Source organism: Anastrepha ludens, chromosome 6 (genome assembly GCF_028408465.1).
Source record: "Anastrepha ludens isolate Willacy chromosome 6, idAnaLude1.1, whole genome shotgun sequence".
NCBI lineage: Eukaryota > Metazoa > Arthropoda > Insecta > Diptera > Tephritidae > Anastrepha > Anastrepha ludens.
Window position 1 is genome coordinate 34,646,037 of NC_071502.1, and position 24,996 is coordinate 34,671,032.

Below are 24,996 nucleotides of genomic sequence, written 5' to 3' on the forward strand. Positions count from 1 at the left end.
TCCGTGAAGGATGTGCGTTGCGCATTTCCGCTTAATTGTATTGCTTACACCTAAACTCAAAGTTTACTTTTGAAATTAAATTATTCTGCAATAGAATTTACAATACAAGCTCAAGTTCGTTTCAAAATGGATACGCGTTCTGTGGTGCGTTGTTTTCAGAATAACTTCTCAATAGAGAATATTTTATCAAAGCCCAATACCAGCAAATGTGATGCGTATTTGGCGGTGTTAAGTGATTCGGCACAAATTTCTGCGAAAACTGTGAAGCAAAGTAAAGATGATGAAAATATTAGAAATGAAAGTGGCGATATTGAAGTGCAAACAAATATAGATTTAGTGGCATCAAGTCCGGCATCGAGCTGCACAGCAGATGGTATTGACGATGCGAAAAGTGAAGCTGCATCCGAAGATGGCAACAGTAAGTGGATATGTAAACCTGAAGGTTTTTAAGAAAATGATCAAGCTACTAAAATCTTTTGCACGTTCAATTTGTCTTCTTCTTTCTCATCGCCTATTAATAAATTTCCCAGTTTCGGTCATTACCATGAGCAAACTTGCAAACTTTGACGGTATCGAGCTGACTTACGAACTATGTACATACATTTCTTCCCCATTTCTCCCGAGGTTACCAGCTCACGATTACTCCTGTATTAAAATTCAATACTAACTAGATAATTAACTGACTAAAGGACTAATATCTGGACTAAAGTTTTAATTGCAACTATTCAACGGTCTGAACATCGTACCGACATTCACTCCAACACCTACACCACGAAAATGCATGTATGGATGCGAGGAAATTTCATTAATCCCGAAAGTTTTTTGAACCACAGCTCTACTGCGCCTGTGCTTCCTAAGAAGTTCTGAGATTTCGAAATATGTAAAACACATTTCGTAAACCTCCGAGAGATCGCACAGAATGTAAGCAAGGAGACGTAACCTACTTTCACAGCAAGTTTATCCATCCGACAAATTGAACCAACTTTGTGTAAATTACAATCCTCGCGCATGACTTCCAACCATATTTCTGGTAAATAGTCCCTTTGCAAACGAAATGCACAATTTTTGGGACCTATTTTGGTCATGGGTTTTATTTTTGAGGTTTCTTGAGCGTGACATACTAGCAGTAAGTTTTGTGTTCACCTCTTGGCAGACGATGGCACGGAGTATATTTCTCAAGAGTTCCTCATAAAAATCATCTGCCACTCGGTAACGTCATAAAAGAAAATAACGAGAATTTAGAGGCCTTCAAAAATGTGTACGCCAATCTACTACTTCTATTACCATTGTAAAATAAAATCCACCTACCTATGTATACTGCCGTTTGTGAATCTTAATTTTAGCTGCCTTGGATAAAAACCAAGCTTTGCTGACATAAATTTCAATTCTGTATTGGCCTAAATTTTAACTTTAACTTAAAATTGGCCTTCTTTTTCAACTAATATGTTTGCGGCAAACCTCTTAAAGATTGGTTCAGGTTAGATTAAGTTACCCAGGTTGCTTGCCTATCATAAGACACTCGGTGGCTGTAAGACCCATTGTGATACCTGCTTTTGATTTCCATGCCCTAACTGCGTGGTTTAAGCACACTTAGATCTTTTTAAGAAGGTAACTAGCCGCTCCAGTGATACAATTTGCAAATTCCCCAGGCCATCAAAGAAATAATCGCCAAGATATTTGGCACGGCTTCTTTGAAGTGCAGGACACTCGCAGAGGAGTTGTTGTACCGACTCAACATTTTCTTCATCTCCGCAACTTCTGCAGATGTTACACTGAGGTACCCTCATCCTACTGGCTATGGTACCAATAGTGCAGTTACCCGTTATAACACCTGTGAGGACGCTGGTAATTGATCTTTTGAATCCAAGCAGACATTTTGTCCTTTTAAGATTCAGTTTTGGCCAGAGCGCAGTTAGTAGTTAGAGATCACCTTCTATTGCTTTCCGTGACTGCACTCACGTCAATCGCAGACAATTTTTAGATTTGAAAATAGGTAAACAAAGTAGTTAAAAAAATTGGGTAAACAAGTTTTGACCTTAAACTCTCATATGTCTTGTATCTGCGTTAAATAGCTATATCACTAGGGCTTATTGAAAAAATTTGACAATTTATTTGTTTATTATTTAAATTCAATAACTTTTTTATCAAACTATAGCTTATTCTCCTATAAAAACTGTATAAAACCAAATTTCGAACTTTGTGAAAGTTTAAAAAAGTTCAACGAATTTCCATAAAAATTTCACACTTTTTAGAAAAGCTCTCTGAATTTTAGTATAATAAAATGCATGTTTCAGGTTACTCAACGATCGCGTTGACGTTGTGGGGTGTTTTCTTCCATATAAAAAAAATGTCGAGCATTCATTATATGGAGAAATGCAAAGACCGCCGCAAAAAAATTGCCAGAAGTCAGCGGAATTTATTCTTCTTCTTCTTCTTGATTAGCACGATAACCGCTTACGCGATTTTTTAGCCACTTGAAATTTGCGCTATATTGAACCAAAATTTACTGAGCTACTTATTGAATTTTTTCCGTTAATTTGAGTTTTTGTGAAGTTTTTGAAAAATTGGTTTCGGTTTCGGTTTTATGTGGAAATGATCTACATTTTCAGAACAAAAAAAAAAAAAGAAAACCATATAAGAAACAAATAAATGTCAAAACTTGTTAGCAAGTCCCTATCCTATACATTTTTAAGTATTTTTTATTGTATATCCCAACTGATGAAACTACAGCGGATGTGAAAAAAGATAGATAGATAGATCGTAGATTCCAAATGAAAAAATGGAAATTCGTATAGTTCAATGAAAAGTTATTTACACTTCAAGGCTAGGAAAAAGTTTAGACTTTTTCGTCCCATTCAGCATTTTTACCATAAAAAAGGGAGGATAAGCTTATCACAGAAAAAGTCAATGAAATCACGGAAACACATTGAGGATTACTGTCATAAATGATCTATAACCATAAATAAACTACATAAACTAAAACCATCGAACGCTGATTAGAAAAAGATGCTCGATATGTCGAGGCTGCCTAAACTAAGAGCCACAGGAAAAAAATTAATATATCGAATAATTTATATCTATTAATCAACGCTGCGTGTTTAGTGGGACTAAGCAAAACCACTTTAGCACTTTGCCCTGTAAAAGATTAATCGGATCAACTTTAATCGGACTTTCCCATTACATTGTTCATTGGCTTTACAGAGCAGTAGTAAGACCAATCCTAACTTACGGCGTACTGGTATGGTGGCCGGCTTTAAATAGGCAGGCATCAAAAACATGGTCAGTCTTTGTATTTGTGAAGCCCTTAGAACTACGCCTACAGTTGCATTAAATATAATGCTGAACTTACTACCAATCGAATTATTCAGTAAGCAAGTAGCTGCCAAATCAGCTTTTAGATTAACAGAAATAAACTCATTCAGAACGACCCGTAAAAGTCATTCGACCATCTTGGAGAAATTCGCCTGTATTCCTTGTAAAACATACTTTTGTTAAATCAAGGGCACTCATTTAAATAAATCCATTATCACAATGTTAGGTTAACGACCTTATTGAAAATAAAAAGGAAAGAACTATCTATACAGATGTTTCAAAATTAGATAGCAAAGTAGGTGGAAGGAAATACCTCATTTATTCAGACATTCAGGAAGCAATACAAGCGCTAGAGTCCAAAACACACTCGTCGAAAACAGTCATAGAATGTTATAAACTCCTAAATGACTTATCCCAGTATGTCAATGTAAGCCTCATTTGGGTGCCAGGTTACACACAACTATTCATTCGGGTAAAGTGTTGATACCCATGCCCAGAGCCACTTGCAAATAACTGATAGATAAGGAAACTGTTAGAACAGTAAACTCAAAATGGCGAAACCTATCAACATGCAAATTAAGCAAATTTATATGGCCGAAATTCAACAATGATCGTTCTTAATGCCTGCTAAAACTCCACAGAGAGGATACATTGGTATCACAATGGACCTACGGCAGGTCAAGTCATATTGGCAGCCACCAGACCTAGCTACCTACCTTAGCCAACAATTAAATTGATGCCGAAAGGTTGAAGTCTTTAAAATGAAACTGTTTGCAGGTCAGAAAACTCAGAAGTTCTACGCTGATGGGTCAATGGCTCTGCAAAAAAATGCCAAAAACCTATAACCTAAATGGCAAATTATAATGGATATCAATTTAATTGACACATATTTAGTTCAATAAAGCTCATTAAAAACATAAAGGAGGTGTTTTACTTGCTAGAAATATTTGCCGGACTTTTTAGACTACCTGTACTCATTTTTTCATAACGGTTCAACTATTTAAACTATGATATCTATAGTGAAATAAGCTCTACGCAAAGTTCTTTACACCTCTGATGATGACTTGTTTATTTAAAATGTCAAAATAACTAACAGTGAATATCAAATACATCAAATTGTTTACGTTAAAACCGTTTAAGCAACAGTTTTACCACTCTAAATCTCAATTTGAAATGAAAGGCAACAAAACTAAAAGAAAAATAATAAATTAAACTTATATGACAATCTCGAAGAAATTCAACAAGGTGAATATAGAAATTTTAGAAAATAAATAATTTATAGCAAATAACGCTTCACTCTGTAGCAAGAAGTGCTTGTGATTTTCAACACAAAATATTTCGAAATTTATAAAACAAGAATATATTTGCTTTGTGTGGAATTTCGTTGTTGACGGACACCCCTCCTCCGATACACAAACACACATTAGTTGGCCTTACCATTTTGGATTTTTTATTTGAATTAATTTCATATTAACAGCAGATACCAAATTTCCTCCCTAATTGCTCCTGCAGAAATCTGTGACAAGTTGGTTTTTACGTAAAACCGCGTCAACTGATGACTTTTTTCTAGGCAAGGTTGAAAATAAAATTAGAAAATTAAAAAAATCTTATATAAGTTATTAAATTTTGGTATTTATGGGAAAATAGATAATAATAATTATTATTTACTTAATTTCATCATTTGCTCCTTGTCAACTGAGAAGTGATGAAGTGCATACATATATTTGTATAAAGCCGTGTAGCAAACTTTCCAGTGACAGCACAATACTCAAGTAAGGAGCCTGCGGGTAAGCTTTGGGCGTCAGTAACCGAAATCGATCTTTACAACGCCTTCCTTCTTTTTCAACGGCCTTTTTTTCCTCTGCTATCACCAGCAGGTACTTCATTGAATGGATCTTTATTCGCTGCACTATATTTACTTATGTCTCGGTAAAGCTCAAATAGCTGTGCCGTCGCCAACGTGCAAAGGTACAAAAATTTTCCACAGAAGCCATCTCTAAAACATTCCAAGGGACGCCTCATCCATCAGGTGTTTTCATCGTCCAAACTGCAATTGTTTGCATAAGCCAATATATAAGTAGATATATATATTTTTTGATTTTTGGCCGAGCTCCTCCTCCTATTTGTTATTACTGATTGGTAGTATAGTATTTTAAATGCACACTCAACCAAAGTGTTGAATAATAAAATTCTCTAACGACATATTATACAATATTATAAAATGACATTTTTTACGAAGTACTTTTTCTTATCCAACGAATGCAAATGCCGCATGCATAGCCCACCAGTTCGAGAATCAAATGAACTTGGACTTCGTTTTCTGAATGAAATCTTTTCACTTATAGCCGAAAAAAGAAAATTAAGGAAAAAATGCCAATAAAACCGGATACCAGCGCTGAAAATTTTACTCAATAAAATGACTCAACATTTACGCGAAGAAATTAGGAATTTAAAAAACTCTTCTTTCAATCACTTTATTAAGGTACTAACAACTGAAAAAACACAGCTTATTCTTTGTGAAAATCTACAAAGTATCTACATAAATAGACCAACTGTACAAAACACTGCTATTAAAAACCCCAATAGAATGTACGCCACAAGCGACACTGAAAAAGCGGAAGTTTTTGTTAATCGTTTGGAAAAAATCTTTAAGCTTTATGAAGGAAACCATGTACTTATCATAGGTGGGCACTTTGCAGTAACAGTAAGAATGCAGTAAATATAATATTTTACTGATATTGCAATTTAATTTTCATTACCAGTAAACTTTTACTGATTACTGAAAAAAATTTGCATTACCAGTACACTTTTACTGATTACTGAAAAAAATTGCAGTAAAAATATTTTTTTACTGATTACTGAAAAAAAATTGCAGTAAAAATATTTTTTTACTGATTACTGAAAAAAATTGCAGTAAAAATATTTTTTTACTGATTACTGAAAAAAATGCAGTAAAAATATTGTTGATTTGCTATTAGCTATTAGCCTTTCTTAACACAAGCATTTCAAAATTTGCATCGCTGAGTTTTTGCCTTCTAGACTGATTTACAATTCCAGCGAATGAAAACAACCGTTCTACAGGTGCAGATGACGGTAACGGGGTATTATATTTTAAAAATACGTTTTTAATAGCCTGATATTTATTTAGGCAACTTGTTGTTTCTTCTCGTTCGGCCAGGTATAAGAGCGTTTTTTGAAGATAATTTTCCGAGTCAGTGGAACCACATTGTATGCTTATATCTATTTAAGTAAATATATGCATAAAACAAATATTTAATTGAAAACCAAGTGTAAAAAGTTTACCATTACTTTCATCCCCGAAGTCAAAAAATGTTTTTTGAGGGGGTTGAGGTAGAATACGAGTTTTGGCACAGGCTACTTTTCCATACTTGACCACATACATGTTGAACATTTTTTTAACTTCCTCTTCTGTTTGCGTTTTAGCTGTTTCTAAAAGAGCTTTCACAAATCGCAACTTAATGTCAGGGACAGAAATAGCGGCAATAACAGCATCCCAAGCGTCAGGCTGAATCAGGAAGTACTTTTCAAATCTTTTAAGCAAAGCTTCATGCAATTTTTTGCTACTTTCGGTTAAATACTTAAAACTTTTAGGCTCCAAACGACGCATTTTTATTCTTAAGGACACTATAGTGGGTATGAAATAACCAAAATACATGGTCTTTTCACCCTGAAGGAAGTCGATTGCTTCTGCAATAGGTCTCATAAGCTTTACGTATTCCTCTAAGTACTCAAGCTCACCACTGAGAATGGTAGGAATTTTTAAACGGAAACACAATTCCGCTAAATTGGTTTTGTGCTCCAATAACTTATTTACGGAATCATAAAGCGAGTTCCACCTTGTTATGCATGGAGTTATTAAATTCGCATTCATCACTCCATTAACTATTTCTGCAAATTTCGGTCTATTGCATTTATTCCAAAGTTGTGTGCATCTGTGCAGTAAGAAAATATGTAAATATAAAAAATTTCAATTAAATTGAAGGATTTTTTGCCTTTGGAAAGATCTTTTGTGAATATCTTTTATATCCTGACTTGAAGAATTCATAATTTTGTTGAAATCGGTTGAAGCCAAAAGATTTAGAGTGTGGCTCGCACAAGGAAAATGTTTCGACAGACGTGGAGTTACAGATCGAAATTGAGGACCTGAAACAATTGTCGAGGCATCTGAATCGGAGTCAGTGTAAGTTTCCTCATCACTGTCATGCTCATTTATAGATCCTAAATCATTGTAAATCATTAATTCAATATATTGACTGGGAATAAATACGTGTATCTGATATATATATTTTACATAAATGATTGAATTTCGTGATGAGAGTGTATTACATTTTGACTTCCAATAAACAGTAAATATTATACTGATAATGCAAATCAAATTATATTATCAGTAATTTTACTGCAATTTTTTCAGTAATCAGTAAAAAAATATTTTTACTGCAATTTTTTTCCAGTAATCAGTAAAAAAATATTTTTACTGAAATTTTTTTCAGTAATCAGTAAAAAAATATTTTTACTGCAATTTTTTTCAGTAATCAGTAAAAGTGTACTGGTAATGCAAATTTTTTTCAGTAATCAGTAAAAAAATATTTTTACTGAAATTTTTTTCAGTAATCAGTAAAAAAATATTTTTACTGCAATTTTTTTTCAGTAATCAGTAAAAAAATATTTTTACTGCAATTTTTTTCAGTAATCAGTAAAAGTGTACTGGTAATGCAAATTTTTTTCAGTAATCAGTAAAATTTTACTGCTTACTGCTATTTGTAATGCAGTAAATTTATAATGCAGTGTGCCCACCTATGGTACTTATATATGATAGAACCACTGCCCACTAGCATACATCAAGTTGAAAATCAGTTCTCTTTGGCTTCGCTGTCAGAGATTAAGCATGAAATAAGTCTCCTTAAATCATGTTTAAATCACAAAACACATGGATCTTATCACCGTAGAAATCTTAAAGCTAAAATATGTGCCAGCGTACTGAAAAGTTTCAGAAGTAATAATGATAGCAAAACCTGGAAAAAGTCCTCACGAAGTGTCACCATACCGTCCAATTTCTTTGCTCTAACTATAATTGATTTCGATCAAAGCACTCAATATTTGAGCAAGTGCACAGAATCACAAGCGTAATAGAAGACGCAATCGAAAAAAAAAAGTATGCACTTCCATATTTCTCGATGTTGCTCAGGCCTTCGATAAGTCATGGCAGGAAACTACACATTGGCTACACAATAAGCTAAAGATCTTGCTTCTAAAGCAATTTTTGGAAATTTTAACTTCGTATTTAAACAATAGATACTTCAGGATCAAGCGCGATGGAACTTATTCAAGCCATAAGCCAACAGATGCCGGGGTTCCACAGGAAAGTGCTTTTCACATCTGACATTCCGGTCTCTAAAAATAGCATAACGGCTACCTTCGTCGACGATACGTGCGTTTCGTCATGCACTATGCACTTCTGAATGGTAGGCAGACACCAATCCACGGCAGCCACCTTTGCATATGCCAAATTGTACTATTTTCTAAGCTGAATAAATAAGCGAATCGAATGGGTTTGGTAGTTAACGAGGACAAAGGCCAAGAATGATAAACAGATTACAAGATTTCGACAGCTATGCTTCCGTCTATGCATGTATGTATGTATGTAAACACATATATTGCAAGATTAGTTAATAACCAAGGAATGGAGGCTATGGAGGATAGAAGTACATACCTCTGTACCATTGACCGATTCCTATTTAATATATAACTTCAAATAAACTTTATAAATTTTATCTAGAATATATTTACTTTCATTTTCCATTTTAATTTTAGAACTTTAACTCAATTTGCAAATTTTAATTCGTGTTTTACTTTGTGATCAGCTGTTTTTCTCACTTGCAAATTCTTAGAAGTAAAAGTGTATTCAGTAAAATCTTGTAACTTCCCCTCAAAACGAAATGCCATTTTTCGCTCTCACTTTCCCCTACTTTGCACGTTTTTGGGATACATGAACACCAAAAATTGATAATTTGTAGGAATTGTTACAAACTATTTTCATTTTATTCATGAACAGACTTGTTAACACCGATAATAATTATAACTATTGCCACTTCGGATTCCTCCTTTGATGAACAAAAACTCTACTTTATAAGTTTCGCTTTATGCCCGTCCTATTGTGAGCACAGATTGCTATTCACACCTTCGGATGTTTTGTCGTACCGATGAATGATTAAAAGATTTTGTTTGTCACGAGCGCGTACTTCAAAAAGATTTAGAATATAGAATATTTATCTTCAAAACGCTTGAATTGAGCTTCAAATAGACAGGTACAGTGCTGTCTCGATAAGCGCAACTATCAATTGCACAATTTAAATTTTTGTGGCACCTAAAATTGCATGTTTCAACTCCTATAAATGCAGCTTTGTAATATTTTAAGACCGTATTTTGAATCAAATAAGTCATAATTTAACTTTCATCCTCTTAATTATTTGTAATCAAGAATAAGTGTAGAACATTTTCAGAGCATGAAATTAATTCAAAAATACAATTAAATATTTTTGTATTTTTTCCTATGATTAAATTAAATATTTAAATACCTAAGTTTTAAAGAGCATAAGATAAAATTTATGAATTTCCATTTATATATATGAATCCCAAGTAAAACAAACATATCTGCCGCTATCGCGACCGGCTCTGATTTCTATTTAGCGTCATTATCGCGGTAGCCCTGTGCATAGTTCGTCTGCCTTCGTCGTTAATGAAAAAAATGTCAACACCATGTGATTTTTGGCTCTTAAGAAGATATTTAACAAAAATTTGTAAAATCATTTGTTATGGCACAAGTGTCGAGTGTGCCGTGCATAATAGTCAATTAGACTTATATTTTTGGCAACTGTGTACGTACTCGCCTGGCATGGATATACTGCACAAATGAAAAATGCAGCTATCTGCTGCCAATCAACGGGCTAGCCAAGTACAAATGTGCAAATGGTTTTCATCAAAGTGTAATTAGTACAAAGAATGAAACCGTTTTAATATAATAAATACACTGGTCCTTACATACATACATACATACATACATACATTTATACTTGTACCTATAGTACAAACACATCGCACGCTTAATAATATAGAGAAGTAACTAAAAATTTTAATTGTTTGCGATTTTATTATAAATTAAAATAACCGGGAGATGCGATTACGCTCGGCCTTAGAGAATTGACAATACTGCGAAAATGACGGAATGTCTTTGGTTCCGCTCTATAAAAGGGATTTTTTGAAAATTAAAGTGTAGTTAAATTAAACTTTTCAAAATGATAACCTTTTGTGTGCGTTTTCCAAAAAATAAAAAATTTTGTACTTATACAATAAATTTGCACATAATAGCCCTTCATGGATTCAGAGTAGATGGGTCCTTGTTTCTTGTATCCGGTATAAATACCACTTTTCATAATGTGATATATAATACTTGTTCTAGAAATCTTTGTAAGTGGTTCTAGAAGCAGGTCTATGCGGTTTAGAGTAATGCGGGAAGGTGTCATCAATACCAGAAGATTTTAGGGGCTCGCAGCTGTTTGGGTTATTCAATAGGTGCGCTTCAACTTTTTTCCGATAGGGAGGGCGAACGACGCAATATTTTTTATTCTTCGCTTGTCATTTGTAAACTTCATTAGTATACATTTCATCATGGAACGCTACACACTTGAGCAACGATTGCAAATCGTGCAAATTTTTTATGAAAATAATCGTTCTGTTGCTGCTACTTTAAGAGCATTACGGCCATTTTACGGTCCATTTAACAAGCCGTCCCGTTTTGGGGTTATGTGAAGTCATTAGTCTACAGTAACAAGCCGGCGACGATTTGTGAGCTCAGAGCCAATATTGAACGCGAAATTGCTGGAACTTCGGCCGATTTATGCAAAAGATTGGTCGAAAATTGGGTTCAACGATTGGACTTCGTAAAACGTGCACGCGGTGGTCATGCAAAAGAAATCGAATTTCATACTTAAATGTATACATATGTTCAAACTCGATAATAAAAAAAAAATTAGTTAAAAAAGTCAAACCGTTTGTGTTTTATTCAAAAAAGTTCAAAAGTTGAAGCGCTTTTACTGAAAAACCCTATATTTAGAAAATCAAAATATAAGTTTATTCCTCAAAAGTGATATTCTCGCCTTCAAAGTACTCTCCATCAACTGCAAGGCAGTTATGCCGGTGTTTGATCCAGCTCTCGCAACATATCTGGGACCCTATTTTCGGTATTGTCATCAGAGTCGTGTTCGATTTTTCCATTACTTCCTTTCGGCTGTTGAAAGGCCGAAGTGGTTCCCCGTAGTGACTTTTTGACTCGATAAAACGGAAAAAAATCGCAGGGAGCCATATGAGGTGAATTATTTGGCAGATGGGTGATTTTCGCTTCGTTTTTGGTCAAAAATTCACGAGCAATAATGGCGCTGACGAACGTTGCGTTATCATGGTGCAAAATTCACGAACTGTTTTCCCACAAATACTTTCTTTTTTGCCGAATTGCTCTTATAATGCCCAAATAATAGTCATTATTTTATTAACTGTCTGAACTCCAGAAAAAGAGTTCGTGGCTTACAATACCGTTGTAATTCATAAAAACCATGAACATCGCTTTCTGTTTTGAATGACGTTTTTTTTTTTGGTATTGGTGCACTTGGACCTCTCCACTCACTCGCCTGATGTCTGAATTACGTGTCATACTTAAAAACCCACGTCTCGTCTTCCGCAATGATGCATTTAATGAATGTTGGGTCGGATTAAGCCTTGGGGATGTCAACGCGGTCTCTTTTCTGCATGAAATTCAGCAACACGACGCCAACGCAAATTATTAACTATAATGTCCTGAACGGATTGACCGACAATGTTCAAGACCTCTACCAGCTCCGAGTGTATTTCTGCCATGAAAAAGCTCCTCATAAAATATCTGCCGTTCGGAGTCGGCTTGAAACTGTAGGTCCCTCCATTTGTGGAGCAACATCAAGACGCACACTACAAATAGGAGGAGGAGCTGGGCCAAACACATAAAAAGGGTGTACGCACCAATTATATATATATACATATATATCAACGTTTCTTTCACTTTTTTGATGTTTTCATCAGTTTTCGATGCCGACGGCCTGCCACTACTCTTTGAAGCGTTCATGCCACTCGTAAACAGCTGTTTTGCTTAGAGTATCATTTCTGCAACCGTTTTTTAACATTTCTAAGCTTTTTACAACATAAAATGCATTTGTCTACCCTACATAGAGTTACGCAAGCCCAATCATCAACGCCAAGATTAAGGTAGCAAGCGGATTAAAGCGGATCAATTTATTACGACTTGGTTCGTACAGATGCGGATTCTATATAAAATTAAAGGAAAAAAGTCCATTAGGAGCCGCCCAAATTTTAAAAGAAGATATCTTTAATTAATACGAAGTTAATATGAAGCTAAGTATTTACTTTCTTTTCATGTTATTTTTTAATACAAGATATCAAGTAGAAGATCTATTTTTAATTTGAATAGGGCAGGAGAATTTGGCCTTAAATGCCAGAATAAAAATTATGTCGGATAGTCAGACTATATTAAGGGCCTTAGACTCGTACGGACACTTACACTTTCCTGTAAGTCTACGCGGTATTTTCCATAACCCGTCAATAACCTCATCAATACGACGAATGCCTATTTTTAACAAACTTAATGTCTCTTTTCTTTAGCTATCCAACGATGTTTGTTTCTATGAATCCGCCTTGGCACAGTGTATGAATAATTTGTATATGAGTTATTTGTAAAAACAAGTGCTGACAAGAAAGTCAAAATAATCAACAGAAGCCGCATTCATATTATTAAAAAAATCGAATTGCTGGAACTCACGTTCGAATATTTTCGGATACTGAGCATTTAACAAGTGTGCGAGTACGCATTTCTCATACGCCCGGGCTGTTCGAAAATGTGCGAAAAAATCGAGAGTTCTTTATGGTACTGTAAAGCATGGCAATGTAAGGCATTCCCCATATATTACAGATTGCGGAACAGTGCATATGTAGTGCATATTTCTGGTGGTATCTCTGTTATAAATAAGTAAACAATATTTAGTACATATGATGAACCCATACAAAAACAATGACACCGTAGTTAAATTTGTAAAATTTTTGAAAATGAGCTGCGTCATGCCCACTTTTATATTAGTTAAATCTATCTATCTCGATACCGATTTCATTAAAGCCCAACATAAATATTATTGAGGTCGTTTAAATAAAATCCACGTTTTATATACGGCTTTCCAATAAGAGGTTTTATTTTGATATTCAACGAAAAATGCTATTTTTTAATATAAATGATGTTTATTTCATTATAAAGAGAAACGTATGCTATTAATAGTGGAAAATAACATCAGCAAATGACCACCACGACCACGCTTACAAGACAATATCCTTTTCATGAAATTTTCCATAACCGAATTGCAAAGTGGCTGCCCTATGTCCTCGATAGCCTTACGAATTCCATCTTTCACGTGGCCCCAAATGAAAAAGTGTCAAGGTGTTAAATCACAAGATCTCGGTGGCCAATTGTAATCACCTCTTCGAGAGATAACACGTTGCTTGTGTGGCAGGTAGCGCCGTCTTGTTGAAAATAAACGTTGTCCAGATCAATACCATCCAATTCCGGCCATAAAAAATCGTTAATCATTTCTCGATAGCGATAGATAACACCTGTTATTGGAAAACCTTTTACATGGTACAGAGCACTGTAAAACATTCCCCATACATTACAGAGCGAGGAGCAACAGCATATGCATATTGCTGATAGTAGCTCTGTTATATGGTACATGATATATGAAACATTACTTAAATTTGGTACAAACGACGACCCCAAACAAAAAAACAAGATACGAGATAAGTTAAATTTTGAAAATGAGCTGTGTCACGCCCACTTTTGGTAACGATTTCTTAAAACCCCAACCTCAATATTATTGAGATCGTGTAAAGTCCACGTTTTATATGTTAAGACTAAATTTCCGTCCGTCCGTCTATTGTTACCAAGCTACTTATAATTCGAAAAAAAGTTTAGATATTTTTGCGAAACTCAGCAAGGTTTCTGTAGAAAATTGACGAAATCGGAAAAATGAACAGCAAGCCCAAATTTAATTTTACTAAAATGTGTGCAGATATGCACATATAAATACAGATTGATCTGGACCGAATTTAGAACTTCCTTACCTATTTTCTTCATTAACTCCCTTCCAAAAATTGTATTTTGCAATTGAAATTAATTTGTGCTCGTAATGTAACTTGTTTGCACGTTCATTGAAAGAAGTAATGTTCATTCACGAATATGAATTTTTTGTCGTCGTAAAATTTTAAAATCAAAGCAGCACATTCGATTTTTTTTAGGTTTTGTAACTTATATACTGTAAAAGTTAATAAAAAAATAGTTAGAAAGAAATATTATTTTTTTATTTGTAAAATTTACCAACAAACAATAAACAACAAATAAACAAGGAGAAAAACAGGTGTTCACTAAATCACTTAAGAAAAAGGGCGTTGGCTTTCATTAAAGTCAGCATTTCGAAGTGATCCTCAGAGAAGACATGGAATCGTGATGTTGGAGTAATTACAGTACCCCCAAACGAAAATCTCTCCACCGGTGGAGGTCAACGGTATGTTTGGCTTTCGAAATGATTTTTTTAGCAGCGGCAAATCTTTCAATTTCTTGAAGTTATTAGAGAAAGAATCGGCAAGATACAAGTTTACCTCTCGTTCGACCGATAAAACATCCGTAGTTGAATCTGAAATATGGAAAATATACTAAAATTGGAAGCAGATAGAATATATTTTGTTTTTTGCCAAAGCTATTTTGTTCGTTTCCAAGTTTTTATTAATATTAGATAGCAATGACTACGAGGTTGACTAGCGAAGTTGACATTTTTTTTAATATACAGGTGCTAGAAAAGAGCGCAAAGATAAAGTATTTGTTGTTTATGTGTTGAAGGGGAAGACAAAGCATTTAATTACTTAACTTCAAATTGCAAATGAGGGAAAATTTGTTCGAAAAAGTAAGATGTATGAACGAGACCAGAAAGCAAGCTAGGCAATTTCATAGGACATCTCGGAAAACAATAGAAGTCCAACAGTACAACAAATAGCGAGGGTGCACGTTGTCCAGCTGATTTTAATTTGTCAGCGCGCACAAATGGCCGAACGATGACTGAATTACGGTTATGCTAATCGCTTAATGCTGCTGATGAAATTCAGCAGGTGGCTAATACATCAGGTGGCTGCACATTAACCAGTCCTCAGGCGGATAAACTCAGAGTTTCTGAGTGCCTGTAAGTGAAGTCAATCCTTGACCCGATCCCCTCACTCTGATTGCGGCATGCGCATGGGCAGTTTTGACCGCGATGCTCACAGGTGACATTTTTAGCATCGAATGAACTTATTTTCCATTACCTTTTATTCTGTTCATAAATGGCGACCAACGTCTTGTCGGCTACGTGACTACCATTCGAAACTGTGTAGGTTCGAATCTCCGTGCATTGAATGCCAAATGATAAAAAAGTTGTTTCTTATAGCAGTCGCTCCTCGGCTTGGTAAACCTCCAAGCGAAAAGGCTCTTCATAAAAACTATCTGCCGTTCGGAGTCGGCCTAAAAATCTGGGCCCCTGTATTTGTGAAACAACATGAAAACAAACACTAAAAATGGGAGAAGGAGCTCGACAAACTCCCAAAAAGGGTTTGGAAATGGAATTGGAAATAAAAATTACATTTTTCTAATTCTTTTCAACTCAATTGACAATTTTTTTTTTACATTTTCAATTCCTTTCAAGGGACTTGGAAGACAAAATTACAAAATTTACAGATAATTAATTTGAATTATAATGGAATTAAAGTGTAGTGATTTCTTCTCCTCCCACTTTCTGAGAAATTCGTTAATGTGACCCTTTTTGTATGTCCACAGAAAGGCTCAGAATAATTAGCCTCTTTTTTAGCTAGATGGTCCGCTATTTCATTTCCCTCATGTCCCTCGTGTCCAGAAACCCAGCCTACTAATCCCGTAATCATAATTAATCGTTAGGCTGAGGCGTTTGCACGTTTTGAATTTTAAAGGGGCGAACTCTAAAATCCATCCCCAAGATTTCAGACAAAATAGTTTTTGGAAGTCCAGGGGCAGCCGCTCTCTTGCGCACGGACTCACGCGGATTTTCGTGCAAACTGGTAGCGACGAGTTCAATATTTTCATTTGTCCACGATGTCCGGTTGGGCCCCGGCCGTGGACTGTTGGCCGTCGAACTTGTTGCCCAGAAACTTCACTTCAATCAATTAAGAAAGATGACCTGCCAAAATCGTTGCCCACATTTTGAACTTGCACAGTGTTATTAAGTATATGTTATATATGTATGTAAGTAGTATATGAGCGAGAGGGTTTGACCGAAAAAGTAAAGACTGCCAGCTGCCATTCGGAGCCGGCATAAAACTATAAGGTCCTCCATTTCTTACCGGAACGACCCGGATTTATATCCAGTCAAGGACTGTCACTCCAGGAGTATTCCCCGTGCTTGGTTTATACTGCTACAACAACAACAACCCTCCATTTGTGGAGCAGCATATCAAGCACAGATATTGTGGCTCTTCGATACTCGCCCTGACTTGGTTTTCTAAATGCAAATGAAACTCTATGCACTGATTCATGGCTCTCTGTGTAATATTTTAAAATTTGTCTAACGAAATTATTTTCTATTTTGAAATCCTACCAATTCTGTTGCATTCATATCCATTTTTTTTTTTCAGGTGGTAATGACGATCGCAAGAAGAGACCACGAACCGCTTTCTCAGCCTCCCAAATCAAAGCATTGGAAACTGAATTCGAGCGCGGTAAATATCTTTCGGTCGCTAAACGGACAGCACTGGCAAAGCAATTACATTTGACAGAAACTCAGGTATTATATGATTTATCATGATTCTATATTGTCTAATGATGATTTATTAAATTTTATGTGCCATATACAAACAAATTCCTTCCGTTTCTACAATGAATTACATTTTTGATCTCTCCGGTGTATTCTTGCAGATCAAAATCTGGTTTCAAAATCGGCGCACCAAATGGAAACGGAAATACACGGCCGATGTCGAAACTCTGGCCTCCCACTATTACGCCCAATTGGGTATAGGCAGTTTGGCACGTCCTATGGTGGTTGGCGATCGTCTCTGGCTCTTCAGTCAAACACCCGCGGGTCCCACACCATTTCAATCGATCATGTTAAACGGCGGTGTAGCAACATCTCCAATGGCTGCCACACTGCGGCCATACAACAACAATTTACCAATAACCTCAGCTCCGTCAACGACACCGGCTTTAATGCCTCCGTTGCCAGTGATTGAGAGTGCACGGAACGCCATCCTAGCACGCGGTCAACCGCTAAATTTCGCTCTGCCTTATAGTTTAGCGGGCGCAACTGGTGGAAACGCCAGCTGTGCTGGCAATAACGTGAATAGCGCGACACAAATTGGACACTCAGCAAAGTACTATAGGCACTCAAACGACTTTGTTGATCGTTTTATGGAGTACAACTCCCTTCCTATGGCGCCAGCAGCTGTGGGCTCGTATTGCCAAAACGATAACGCCTTAACAAAAGCCACAGTGAATGACACTTATTTAGCATTGAAATACGCAACGATACCAATAGAAGAAGATACGTCGACCTCGAATGGGCTGGCGGAACTTGAACGAGTTTTTGGCGACACGAATGCCAACTTCCTTCAAAAAAGAATCAAGAACGCCAATAAAATTGAAAGCGAAAAACTGGGCGCACCACGCAGTCAACGGGATCATTTGATGCCTTCGAGATCCGACTCGGATTGCAGCGACGTTGATTGTGAACAAATCGATGAGCCACCCGAGATGCACCTTTCTCAATGAAATTAGAACTAATATAAACACATAGAACTATTTAAAGAATTTATAAAGTATATTTACTTTTAGTTGTTGGTACTTAAAAATTACAGGACAAAAATTGGTTTAAATACATATCTTATTTAATTATTAATCATTAATATCGATTGCTATACAAGAACTTAGTGTGGCACAATAAAATAATTTATTTACTATTTCAAATATACAAACAGTGTTAAAGGTTCTTTTGCAATAACGGCAATATTGTAACGATTCTGTGTATATGTACATATTTCCATATTATCCAAATTGTACCGTCCACGCCACTCTTGCGTTTTTTATGCGTTTATATTTTTTCAGATAACACCGTACGACAGCGAAAGTTATCCAGGAAAAACTGCATATGCGCGTGAAACTATAAATTTTTTATATGTAGTAAAGCTGTTTAAACAGCTTTTCATTTTCTCGACAAATACTTTGTAACATTAACATTAATATCCAACGGCAGGGGATATATCCAGATAAAGAAAAAAATGTCTTTACTTTTCGGCAAGGCAAATATAGATTATTTGATAGTATCCAGGTGTATACTTAATTCATAGGAGGAAAGCTAATTTTTTATGTTTTACATTTTTTATAAAACAGCAGGATGAACGAAGCTAAAAAGTTCCAACGACAGTTGCTTCTACGTTACCGGAACGAGCCGAATTTATGTACGGCCAAGTACTGTCACTGAAACAGCATTCCCCGTGCATGCAAGGGCTATGTTTAAACTGCTACAAGTTGAAAAGTCACTCCAGCAGCACTCCCCGTACATGCAAGGGGAATGTTTAAACTGCTGTAACGACAACAACAAGTTCGCTCCCCCGACATTCGGTTCTACGTTACCGGAACGTCCCGGATTTACTATATATTCTGCCAAGGACTGTCGCTCCAGCAGCACTCTCCGTACATGTATGAGGAATGTTTTTGCTGCTATAACAACAACAACAAGTTGCAGAGTATATGTAAGTGAGTGTAAGTATTTAAATATATTTCTTAAAAACTTAGTTTTTTGAGAAAAATTGAGTATGCAGCATTACTATATAAGTTCTATAGTTTCACGTTCATATGAATTTTCCCGTACAACAGAAATAGTTGATTTTTATCGCACGGTATAATATATACATAAGTTTTGGTGGCGCAGCTGATACATTTTAAACGAAGGTCCAGACTTTGGTGCATAGATATTATTGAAAATATGTCACGTATCAGTATCAACTAAATGTCATTCTGGAAGAAATCTTATTTGGAATACACATACAAATCACAACAATTTGTTACTTGGTAAATAGGAAAAAACACAAATGCGCTTGTATTCAACAAAAATCTTAGTTTTTGTATTGGCAAACTTATTAGCTACCTATGACAGAGGGAAAGCCCCCAAAATAACATCGCATATTTCCTTTAGAGAGCATATTACTACTATATGTAATTAGTTAATTATCGTATGAGCAAAAATAATTCGAGCACGAATTTTTACAGTTTTCTCGAGTTCACAGAAATGATAGTGTGTGTAAATAGTAGTAGTTTTTATTTTACATGTAAATCATACATATTATTATTAAAATATAAATAAAACTAACAAATTCAAATTCAAATTCAAACTTTACACTCACACGCATCTAACTTAATTTAGTTTTTGGTTGTGGCTATTAGTTATAAATATTTAACACATCCTCAAATTCCGCTTGGTATGTATGTATGTATACACTTTGCACAGGAGTACGAGACATATAGTAGATAAAAATGTATGAAAAAACACTTCTGACAAAATTCATATGACAATGGTTTGTGGTACTTCTTTACGCTATGTTTAGTTTTATACAGTAAAAATATTAGCTCTCAAAATTTGCTGTCTAGTTTAAATTCAAAACGAATATAATATTCTGTTAGCTCCACGACAGATCGTAGCCTTTCCAGTTAGCGTTTGGCGCCAAGTGCACTCGACGCTTTTGGTAAAAGAACGAAACAATGCCATGATACGCGGTGCGCGGTACTCCACTCTGTATAAGAGAAAAGTTTGATATTTACAAATTATATTTCAACAAAAAAGTAAATGATAGTCACCTTGAAGTCACCCATCAGCCCTAAAATGGATGTTATATGTTTATATTGCTCTCTGGTTGTGTATTGGATTCGAACGGGTCCATCGGTAGTAATGAGATTCCTGCGTAGTTCATCGTATGTTACAATAGGGTAAGAATAAACGTCATTCAAAAATATGCGATCATAGTTTTCCTAAAAATGGAACATCATATAGTGAAATTTTGATACGTGGCTAAGCTGCCAACTTACCCTTAATAAATAGCTTAGGTTCATTTTAGAAAAATTTACAAAATTTTCACTAAGTTTTATATACTTGAGATATTTGTCAAAAAATAATCCACTGGAAGAAAAAGTACAAATATATTTTGATGCAAACGTTCCACAGAAATTACTTGGAAAGCCGTTACTCACTTCGAAACACCAATTTTTCCAAAAGTTCTCGTCCGCGATATTTCCGGTCGGATGCAGGCTCGTTCTTTTCGCTGTTCCGGATGGCGTATCCAATCGTCCCAAAATCTGGCAGAGCAAAAAATTTGTATAGTTTAATATCACATGGGTCAATAAAAAATAAGAAAATACATATTTATGCACTCTTCTTAACCCTTTCGCGACGGCGCACCAGTACCATACTTTGGACTTTCAAATTCTGTGTTGCTTTTATTCACATACAAAACTCTTTACTTCTCTAACAATAAACACCACTGCAAAACGTTAGGGGAATGCCATATCTAGACGGCGTTAGGCGCTATAAACTAGTAAATGACTGCCGTGTATTAGCGACGTTAGCCCCTGTGAACTATAAAGTTAGGATAAAGTTAGTTAGAGTAGCCAACTTACTTAGACCATGCAGGTCCGTTGCGGTACCACTGTGTAACACGGGAACCTTACTGTTCGTTTTTTTCATGGAACCAGTTCTTCTCTCTTATGAAGCGTAGGATAGGTTTTATTCCAACACCGGCTAGTTCCATAAGAGAGTCAAAATGGTATTTTCCTAACAAACTTGTTCTACTCCTAGCCAAGGCTGGACAATTACAGAGGAAGTATTCTACTGTTTCTACTTCTTCTTCGTCTCTACAACTTCTGCAGTGTTCAAGCGAAAATACTCCTAGCCTAGAAGAGTGCCTACCTTACAACCAATGAGTGGTGACTTAAACCACGACATTCGAGAGGGCATCCTGGAGAGAATTTTTATCCTTAATTTGCTAGTTGCCATAGGAATTCGAATATTTGCCTCTGTTTTCAAGCAGTGGACGATTATATTCTGGCTAGCTCATCGGCCTTGCAATTTCCTTCAATATCACTATGTCCCGGAAGGCTGATCGTGAAGACCCAACATGTCGACGTTTCCACGACAGCCGGTTCTACGTTACCGAAACGACCCGGATTTATATCCGGCCAAGGACTGTCACTCCAGCAGCATTCCCCGTATGTAAGTATGGGGATTGTTTATGCTGCTACAACAACAACAACCCAACCTGTAGAAACAGCAAGTTTCCTGGGCCTACCGTTAGATGAGCTAGACGAAGACGACAGGTAATCTACATTGCACTGACAGGGTTCAGTAAGCTGCTACAACAACAACAACAAAAAGTGCACTAATACCATTTATAGCTGCCTGGCATTCCTGAGCAACCTTTAATCTTAGTATAACTGCCTCCATTGATTTGATGGCCGCCTGGCTGTCGATAGGGTTGCGAAAAGGGTTAATGAAACTTACGACTTTGGCCATTTAACTGACAACTCTTGCCATAGGTTTCTGGTAAGCATCCATCCAAGTCCGGGAAAAAAATCAGTCCGATATAGCGCTTCAGGCTTTGTATTATCAATAAACTTATCCTTGCCATTGTCATTCCAGGCCGAGACACACCTAAGCGGAGTAAATATTCACATTTATTTATACTTATTTGAATCGTCCAATTAGAGTATATTTTCGATTTACCATAACGACGGATCTTGCTTAAGTAATGTGTGTGTTCCCAAAAAGTACTCATAGAAATCGGGAGCCACGTTTAAATCGTCTTCAACAATAACGACATATTCGTAGCCTTTTTGAAATGTGGTGTTTAGTGCCCACCCATAATGGCGCGCAATTTTGTAATACCCCTTGAATTTCTTTTCGCGTGGTGGCGTTAATATATCAGATTGGTCTGGTTGTTCGATCAGTGTGACCTGTGATTCATAACTCAATATAGCTTTTTTCGTTTGTTGATCACCACAGTCCTGCAAATAAGTTAAAAATACGCAAATTTAAAAAATATCAGTTTGGTTTACTTTTGACAAATTCACCTGTGACACTATAATTGGAAACTGATCAGCATTTGGGCGATATTGCACTAAATTATCCAGACACTTTCGAATAGATATACGATTGCAGGCAATTACTAATATCGGTATAACGGGCTCACCGTTAGGCATGCGAGTCATGGTCGGTTTGACGATTGGTGGACCTTTGCCACTATCGCCTATCTCATCCTCCGGCCGCTTATCTTCATTGCTATTTGCTTGACGCGGTTCCTCTAAGCCTAGTGGCTGCTCTCCCGGAATGGCTACTATGCCCACTGGCCGATATTTTGTTTCCTTAAATGGTTGTGATTCCTCCACGTCAGCAGATGTAATCTTTTCCTTTATAATTCCTATGAGTTGTCCTACAAGTTTACTGTTTTCTTTATTTTCAATTCGAGATTCACGTTCCAATTTATTTAGTTTTTGGATGAGCAAACGATCCTTCAACGGGTACATGGTACTATTCCGTATTAAAAAATAATAGGTTATAAAAGTCCAGGTTGTTAGAAAACCAGCAATGATAAGGATCTTTCGTGAACGCATTTTTATGCGATTTAGGTGGGAGTTTCAATTTGAACCGGTAGGAAATGCATCAAATTCAATTTTTGGCGCCTTTAAGTTTTTGTCAGCTTTAAATTTTGTTTACCACTTAGTATTCGCATTTTTATTGCGGTGATGCGTTCCCAATTTTTTTAATAAGTTATAAAAATCTGGCACAAATAACGATACATAATACCAGAATATTTTAGATGCTTTTGATTTTTTCCACAGGTGAATATGACAGCTTTTTTCTGAAAATAAAACCACAATAATATCACAAACTCAGTCAAATACGTATTTTGAGTTATGGTGCTAAATATACAGTTTCAGTGGGCGTATTGTCGTGTACAAATTTGATAATACCGGCCAACAGAGTTTTAGGTACTGACACAAGATCTTAATTTTTTCATTTTACTCTTGAAATATAATTTATGTTACCATCTTCAAAAGTTATTTTTTGACTTAAAATATTCCTAGGCAAACATTATGCGTAATGTTTAATTCAGTTATACCATTTTTCGATTAACATATATTAGAAAGTAAAAAAAATGTTTCGTTGTCCTGGGTTACACACACATTACCATTGCTCAAATATAGAAAGAAAAAAACTAGTTTTTCCTAGTTTTTGAAAATGAAGAGCATTCCTCAACTACCCACAATATTTGTGGTGATTTCCATATATTACAAAAGCACTCGAAAATGTCGATGGACAAAAGACCTATCTAATTAAGCATCTTTCGCTTTTCAGAGCAATTCTCAAAGTTTCACAACTAAAAGGTTTCACAACTTCTGCTTTCATCCTACGAAAAAACTTTAATTACCCCTCACAATAACACATAAGCATTACTTTAATTACGCTATTGTATATTTAAACAAAAACATACACGTATTCATGCATATTTTTGGTTTCGAGCTGTGGCTCTTCAGGTTTGTAATACACACGAGTAAGTGGAATATTCAAATAATTATTCTATTGTAATCTAATAATGATTGCACTAAAGTGAGTTGGTATTCATTTGTTGTAATGCATATATGTACGTGTACGTATTTTTTGAAACCGAACATTCTATCACTCGTAACGTTTTCCGTTAAGAATAAAAGGCTTACCATTTTTATAGGTTTATTATTAATATATGTTTTTCCAAAACCCCGTCAATATCAAATATGCAATGAAGGCAGGTGTTTTTCTTTTAGAAACTCCCACATCCGTTCTGCTTGCTGACCATAGTTCGATACTCCTACAAAATATTATTCACCAATCTCCCAAAACCGAGTTTAGAATTTAACGCTCCACTGGCAAGTTTAAATACATGCAAATGGGGCAGGCATCACGCCGCCGATGGGTATCTACATACTCCCCGCTCGGTTAGTAGCCATCCGTACGACACCTATTGATATCACTGCGTTCTCAGTTGGAGCTATTCGCGCCACTACTACATCTACACCACTGAAGAGACCGCTTAAGCCGCATAGACTAAATTTTTAGTCATTAACAGAAATTCAGCGATTTACTCGTTTTTGATAATCTTGTGCCACATATGCGCACAAGCTCTGCGGACAAAATAATCTGATTAAATATTTTTGACGTCAAAGCAATACGTAAATAACACCGTTTAGATTTCACTGGGCTCACCTAATATTCGAAATCGCGCATTGTACTTTTTAGTGGTAAATATTTGTTTAAATTTTTAGCGGCTTAGTGAAAAATTTCACTATTTTAAATTAAATATCTGCTACCGAATTGAAGATGGAAACGTCACAGATCTGTATTCATCAACAGCTGTTTTGTATACAGAGCAGCAGTGACAGCTGCGTCAAAGAGGCTATTGTGACTGTCGAATAAAGAAGAAGAATAGATAATGCATACCACTCAAAAC

The 24,996-nt window shown here is 35.8% G+C and overlaps 2 protein-coding genes across 4 annotated transcripts; one reads left to right on the forward strand and one right to left on the reverse strand.

Annotated features, from left to right (window-relative positions):
• LOC128866133 (ventral anterior homeobox 1) lies at positions 1–18,394 on the forward strand. The gene is made up of 3 exons (XM_054106642.1): positions 1–418; positions 17,107–17,255; positions 17,387–18,394. The coding sequence occupies exons 1-3, from the start codon at positions 127–129 to the stop codon at positions 18,233–18,235; spliced, it is 1,290 nt and encodes a 429-aa protein (XP_053962617.1). The 5' UTR covers positions 1–126; the 3' UTR covers positions 18,236–18,394.
• Positions 18,264–24,933, reverse strand: LOC128866132 (alpha-1,3-mannosyl-glycoprotein 2-beta-N-acetylglucosaminyltransferase). Of its 3 annotated transcripts, none has more exons than XM_054106639.1 (9): positions 24,753–24,933; positions 24,227–24,670; positions 22,583–23,370; positions 22,236–22,516; positions 22,014–22,163; positions 20,708–20,812; positions 20,546–20,636; positions 20,318–20,488; positions 18,264–20,253 (listed from the first exon to the last, which is right to left on the reverse strand). In XM_054106639.1, exons 3-9 carry the CDS (start codon positions 23,120–23,122, stop codon positions 20,140–20,142), a joined length of 1,452 nt encoding a protein of 483 aa, XP_053962614.1. In that variant the 5' UTR covers positions 23,123–23,370; positions 24,227–24,670; positions 24,753–24,933; the 3' UTR covers positions 18,264–20,139. The 3 variants fall into 3 exon arrangements, with proteins under 3 accessions (XP_053962614.1, XP_053962615.1, XP_053962616.1); XM_054106640.1 differs by having other exon boundaries at positions 24,227–24,686; XM_054106641.1 differs by lacking the exon at positions 24,227–24,670.
• Between the last annotated feature and the right edge of the window lie 63 nt (positions 24,934–24,996).

What these genes read in the sequence shown, in the direction of transcription:
- LOC128866133 (XM_054106642.1), top strand. Translation starts at nt 127, where the DNA reads ATGGATACGCGTTCTGTGGTGCGTTGTTTTCAGAATAACTTCTCAATA. An exon ending in TGCATCCGAAGATGGCAACA is followed by an intron (nt 419 to 17,106) that starts GTAAGTGGATAT and finishes TTTTTTTTTCAG; the next exon opens with GTGGTAATGACGATCGCAAG. An exon ending in TACATTTGACAGAAACTCAG is followed by an intron (nt 17,256 to 17,386) that starts GTATTATATGAT and finishes GTATTCTTGCAG; the next exon opens with ATCAAAATCTGGTTTCAAAA.
- LOC128866132 (XM_054106641.1), bottom strand. Translation starts at nt 23,122, where the DNA reads ATGCGTTCACGAAAGATCCTTATCATTGCTGGTTTTCTAACAACCTGG. An exon ending in AAGCAAGATCCGTCGTTATG is followed by an intron (nt 22,164 to 22,235) that starts GTAAATCGAAAA and finishes TACTCCGCTTAG; the next exon opens with GTGTGTCTCGGCCTGGAATG. An exon ending in GGCTGATGGGTGACTTCAAG is followed by an intron (nt 20,254 to 20,317) that starts GTGACTATCATT and finishes TCTCTTATACAG; the next exon opens with AGTGGAGTACCGCGCACCGC.